The 6,515-nt window shown below is 36.3% G+C and overlaps 1 protein-coding gene across 1 annotated transcript; it reads left to right on the forward strand.

The window, feature by feature from the left end:
- The first annotated feature begins 1,664 nt into the window (after positions 1 to 1,664).
- Positions 1,665 to 3,728, forward strand: LOC113716459 (uncharacterized). The gene is made up of 3 exons (XM_027240791.2): positions 1,665 to 2,122; positions 2,949 to 3,149; positions 3,479 to 3,728. The coding sequence occupies exons 1-3, from the start codon at positions 2,012 to 2,014 to the stop codon at positions 3,512 to 3,514; spliced, it is 348 nt and encodes a 115-aa protein (XP_027096592.2). The 5' UTR covers positions 1,665 to 2,011; the 3' UTR covers positions 3,515 to 3,728.
- The last annotated feature ends 2,787 nt before the right edge of the window (positions 3,729 to 6,515 follow it).

Consider the following 6,515-nt stretch of genomic DNA (forward strand, 5'->3'; position numbering starts at 1 on the left):
TCAATTAAAAACAAGAGGGAAATATTAGTTTATTAAAATATTAGTGATTTTTTAATAATTACACTTCATTATCTATACTATATATAAAGTCTCACGAAAGGGTTTGGGGTTAACATTAGGTTAACACTTATAAAAACTACTTTTGCTTTTGCGGCGTATAACTACCCATAAGTGACCCATGACTATTTTTACTTTTAATTATTTAAGTATAAATTAATCTTTCCTATACTGACAGTGTATACACTATCAGCGTTGGATGAATGACAATTATACAAAATTTGAATTTAAAATTCAACTTTTTTATGCATATCATGAATCCAAGGATGATAGTGTATACACCATCGGTGTAGAAAAGATTTACTCTTTAAGTATATGTTTTCAACATAACTACCCATAAATATTATAATTGCCAATATAAAATTATTTTATAAAAAATATTTAAAAGATTGAAGTTTGCTTCGGTAATAAAAATTTTATTTAAAATATATGACCATAAAAATTATGTATTTGTTAATTGTACACACATTGGGTGTGTATTGAGCACTAGAAAACATAAAGTAAAGAATTGAATCCATAGAATAAATTCATTGTTAGAAAATAGTATTTATATTAGAAATGTAAACACAAAGTAGCAATTTTGAAGCAAGCTTGCTTCAAAAAAAATAAGGATGTAAAATATTAATTTATAATCGTCAATAAGTAAGTATCCGGCGAAAATCTAATATAAGTCCAGTCAACATGAATGAATTTTTAATAGCTCTAAAATTGATTGACATTAGAAACATACATATAAATATTTGAATATAATGTAAATAAATTAAATAAAGAATTTTTCTAATGAGTGGTGGACAATGGGCACTTGTTAGAATACTTCAAATTCATTTAATCTACTATATATATATATATATATATAAATACTAATAATTATTATCTTCTTTTACATTTATATGCTTTTTCTATTTAATGTTACCTACCCTCCTCTCTATTTATTTATTTTTTCTAATTAATCTTACATTTAAAAAAAATGACACCTAAAATATATGTTAACAAATGTCTAATAGACCTCCATTAGACATATCTTTAAAAAAAAAATACAAAAACCAAACGTAGAAAGTGATGGCCCTTTTCTGCATCTCCTCGAAACATAAACAGATATATGACAAATCCAACTATCCAAAGTTTGTAGCTTCAGTCCAAGTTCATAACAAATCCCAAATTCCACCTTCATCCACCAGAAGAGGAAAGCAACAGCGCAGGACCAAATTCTCCTCGCACAGCATGTTCAGTACAATCAGCACGTCCTGTACTTGTAGTGAAGTGAATTCCTACTGCCACTGTAAGTCAAATCAGTTGTTAAGTAAGAACGGATTACTTTCTCACGAAATTGTATGTTCAAATTTTTTTGTTGATGTAAAGGTTATACTAGGTGAATAATTTGTAAAAATCTATAAAAAAAAATTATGCATTCGAATTTTGCTATCAACGTGAAAACTGCATTTGATGGATAAAAAACCTCTGTAAGCGACGAATAATGCCAAAAACAACTGTGACGGTGACCTGAAGCACATCTAAAATTTTTCTTATCAAAAAACAAAAAATGAATTTCCACTGTAGAAAGTATGTTCTGACTTATAAATGATCACTATAGGACTGAACTCTGAGAGGCCTCTGGGGTGGCTATTGGGTCAACTCCGGTGATTGCTACCTATAGGATCTGGCTGGCGTTTCCAGGTAGATTAGGGGACGTTGGGGGTGGCCATCGAGTCAATCCCAGAAAGCCATCTACACGATACAATATGGCTGGCCTTTCGACGAGTGGGGGTGGCCATTTGAGTCAACGCCAGTGATTGGTTACCTACAGTATCTGGCCGGCTTTTTTATACTTTATATATACTGGGTAGATGAGCGGGAGTTTGGGGGAGAGTGAGAGGGGAGAAAAATAGAGCGCAGGAGGACCGAGGGCATCTTTTGTTGAAAACGCAGCGGAAAGCTGTGGCAGAGAAGAGGAAAAATGCCGTGCTTGAACCTGACAACAAACGTCAACCTGGACGCCGTCGACACCTCCGCCATTCGGTCTGAGGCCATCTCTGCTGTTGCCAAACATACCGGCTTACCGGAGTCGGTATATATTCCAACTCAACCGCCTCTCTTTGATGCGGATTTCTTTTTCCTTCCTTCTTTGTTTTTGTCCTTCCTCTGTTATTTGCCACCGTTTTGTTGCTTCTGTTGTTCCGATCGTTTATTTTGCTGCTGGGTTTTAATTTTTACAGACCTTTATCCTATAATTAAGGGCTTAGGTCCAATATCTCTCTAATTAAATGATTAAGACCATACTAATCCGGGAAACTTAAATTAGGTTTTGTCCTTTGAATTCTGTACTCTTTTTTTTTTTTAAGCGTACTCTGGGCTTTTGATAGTTTCCTATTCCATTGGAAACTGCCTAAATTAGTTTATTGGCATTTTCACTAACTTCTTCGACCCTAATGACTTTAACTTCTCCAAGATGGGATTTGCTTGTTACTGATTTTGTGATGTGGAAATTTGGGGGATGCATTAATCTGATTCTCCATATTTTTTGACTAGATGTCAGTAAACTGCTTTTCAAAATGTTGGGAACATGTTTGCTGGTTTATTGATTTTTGAGAAGACATAGCGGATTCAAATCCTTGAAGGATGTATAAGATTAAGAAGTTTGAAGGGGTGAATATGGATTATGTCTCACTTCTCACTTATTGGCAGAATTTTCAAAAGATAGAAATGTCTATTTAGGAGGATTGAGTAACGTAGCTAATTGATTTGCTACTCAATTTTTTGTTCCCATATCTATGGGTTTTGAACTGTCCACTGTTAAAGGATTGCATTTAGTATGTTGCAGTGACTGGAACATTGTCTTGAATTCCATTAGTCGATTATAACATTAATCTCTCGTTGCATCTGTAATCCTGCAGTATATTATGACCTCGTTGAAGGGATCTGTACCCATGACATTTGGTGGGACTGAGCAGCCAACTGCCTTTGGTGAGTTGGTTTCTGTTGGGGGACTCAACCCTGATGTGAACGAGAAGATAAGTGCTGCGATTTCCACCATTCTTGAGACAAAGCTTAATGTCCCAAAGTCGCGTTTCTTCCTGAAATTCCATGACACCGAGGTAAGAATTTCAGCTTTCAAAATTGTTAGCAAAATGGTCAAATCCCAAGCACGTAGATTCTTGCTAGTGCATTCTTCCTTTTAGTTTAGGCCCGTCAAAGTCAAGAATCTGCAAAATGCCTGCATGCTTTACACCAGTATTATTGGGTTATGTGATCAACTTTTGTTACTCTGAACCATGAATAAACTCTCTCCTCCATTTTATTTTCAAGAAACCTGATCTTTCTCTGAACTTACTGATTTTCCACCAAAATGTGCTGTAAGTGTCTCTTTGCTGCTATGTTTTGCCACTTTGATGATGCTGATGTGCTGGGAGTTTAATTTTTGCAGGGTTCCAACTTTGGCTGGAATGGGTCCACCTTCTAGGGCCCTTGTTTGTATGTTCAAAGAGTATTTGCTATGTTGAGCTTGTTGACAACACGGCTCAGAATTTGTAAAAAAAATACATAATGTTTATGTGGTAGTGCTTGGATTATGCATGTTCCAAGCTGATTCTGTTGATGTTTGGAGGTGTATGCTTAATATGCTGGATATTTTGTGATCCTTTTGAACAATCACTAGATACTCCATTTGAAGTAAACTGGTGCAAAATTTTCAGTCTTGTGGCATTGATTTACAGTACAAAAAATTCACATATTGCCAACCATTTTATCATTGATCCATTTGCAAAAAAGCTGCAAAATTATGGAAATATATACAGCTGACCAGAAGTGAAAGCAACACTGGATCCCAGTTGAAATTACATCTGAATCAAAATAGGTTTGGCCTATCATATGTTGACAATTCAATATACCTAGAAAGATCTCTAGTTGAAGACTTTCCTAATTATCTGGATATAAGATGATGGAAATTGGAAAGAATATTCTTCAGATGCCTGAGCCTACACCTGGAAAAGGATAATCCAGGAGTTATCACCATATTAGTTTGGTCTTGCCTGTTTTGCTTATTATCTTTCTATAAACATTGCTTTCAAGCCAGTTAGCCATATGAAAGCACCGGATACAGGTTCTTAATTAGATGATAATTGGATGAAAATGATAGATTATGCGATTACAACAATGGAAAAAACTGATAAAATAAATGAGGATCTAACTTCTTATTCTCTTATATATATATATATATATATATATATATATATATATATATTCCTCTAGACCCTCTATCTGATTAATCTTATGCTGTTAATCTGTTCTACAGATATCTCTCAATATACTCTTCCCATTGCCTAGCAATATTGAGTGTGTTTGGATAACAAATTATTTAGCCAAATATATTTACTTACATCACCATTACAATTTTCAATACACCTTTTTATCTTGTCAATTATTTTTTTATCTCACATACATCACATCACAAAAAGTGCTATAGTAAAAATATCTCAAATAATTTACAATGCAAACAAACTCGCGCGATGCTTTCTTGCTCTCAATATTACACGATAAAATAGCACTAAACGAAAGCAAAACAGAAGTACTAATTAAGGTACAATCTGTGATAAAACTACAACGGATCTACTGATTGTTTCTGTTCGTTGCCACACTATTGCGCATCATCCAACCTGAAGTTCTATTTTTCCGCACACACGATTATCCAATAAATAAAAAGTCACTCATGCAGTGTTTATCGTTTTCTATCCAAAAATAAATAAATAAAAATTGTTACTCGTTCACCATACATATATAGCTTTTGTCTTACTTTTGGTTACATACGTGAATAAAGGGTGGGTAAAAATTGCTGCAACAGATTTCATATTTAATCAAGAAATGCAGTTTTCCAGTTGGGGGTTTTGATCGACAGCATTAGCGTACGCCTCTGAATTTTTATGCAAGCTGTCAGGTCATGCGCGTATCATTATATGGACTGGAGAAAGAATACGTAGTAACTTTTAATACTACTATTTGCTTATGGGATGTTGCTACGGCATGTTTAGATGTCAAAACAGAGGTGTGGAAAGTTAAGGGAAAAGACATTCAAGCATTTGTGGACACAAACGGTAGGGGAAGTGTGTTGGCTGGGCACGTGAAAAGGGCTTTTGTGACGTGCAACCGGAAGAGCTATTGGGCGTTGAAGGGGACTCCAACCGCGCATGTGAAATGTTGAGGGGGCGAAATTAAGCAACTGGCAAAGTGAGGGTTTGTACGCGAAAGTACGGCAGGGAAAAAAGGCGCGAAGCTTACTGGATAAGCTAAATAGTGTAGGCGTATTAGAAGGAAGAAGCGCCAAAATCGGAGCAGGAGGAATAGCAGAAGATAGAGATTTGTTATGGAGCTGGCGGCCGAAATAGATGCTTCGGATATGCAGTGGGATAGTGAAGGAGAAAGCGAAAATGTAGTATCGTTGATGCATGAGAGTGGAACACCTTCGAATTATAAAAGTTGCAGCAGTGAAAGGAAGGCCATTCGTCGGACGGCGGAAACAATGGTAAGCCACTCAACTCATTCCGTGAAGAATATGGTGGATTAGCTCTCGGATGAGCAGCGGCAGGCTGTCAGAGAGTTTGGATTCGGGTTAATTTTGAATGTGAAGGGAGTAGAGGTTGACGAAGAGATGTTGAACTGGCTGGTGGATAACTTTGATGTAGATCGGAGGACACTGAACATTCATGGGTACTGTCTACAGGTGACAGCCGAGGATGTGGAATGTGTACTTGGCTTGAGCAGCCGTGGGAAAGATATTGAAAGCGAAAAGTGAAGGCAAGAGATGGATACAGAGTTGGAAAAAGAATTGAATATCAGAATAAATAGCGGTGAAATTGTAGTGGAGGAATTGAGGCACAGTTTATGTAGTTTGCATAACGAAGGCTTAGAATTCAAAGTGAAGTTCGTACTGTTTGTTGTTGGTAGGTTGTTAGCACCAAGTTTGGATGACACAGTGAGCCGGGATCTGGTGGCTGTAGTGGCTACAGAGGAGAATATGGAAAATTTGAACTGGTCGAAATTCATACTAGACAATTTGGTGAAGAGCATCCGTGATAGAGACGGCAACGGAATAGCGGGATATGCACTTTTCTTGATGGTATAAGAAAGACGCACCATTTTGTATTAGACATAGGAATTGCTGGAATAATGAAATTAAACTTTGATATAAAGGACCTGTAAATAATGGTAGGCGTTTTTGTCCGTGCAGATTTACTGTCTGGAACGATTCTATATCAAGGGTAAGGACGAGTTTCGCAAGTTCCAGCCGAGAGGGCCGAAGTTAAGATTTTGGGGAAGGTACGAGATTAATGAAAGCATGCGAATATTGAGGAGGAATCACATATTTGAGGGGGAACAGGTAATGTAAAATCCTTTCGTGTGAATTGTTGTTGAAATTGCAAGCTGCATTTTGTGACGTTACTAGTAGTACAAAACTGAAAGCTTGTAGT

This window comes from Coffea arabica, chromosome 11e (assembly GCF_036785885.1).
Source record: "Coffea arabica cultivar ET-39 chromosome 11e, Coffea Arabica ET-39 HiFi, whole genome shotgun sequence".
NCBI lineage: Eukaryota > Viridiplantae > Streptophyta > Magnoliopsida > Gentianales > Rubiaceae > Coffea > Coffea arabica.

Coding starts and splice junctions, on each gene's coding strand:
- LOC113716459 (XM_027240791.2), top strand. CDS start 2,012: ATGCCGTGCTTGAACCTGACAACAAACGTCAACCTGGACGCCGTCGAC. Junction 2,123..2,948: donor ATACCGGCTTACCGGAGTCG/GTATATATTCCA, acceptor GTAATCCTGCAG/TATATTATGACCTCGTTGAA. Junction 3,150..3,478: donor TGAAATTCCATGACACCGAG/GTAAGAATTTCA, acceptor TAATTTTTGCAG/GGTTCCAACTTTGGCTGGAA.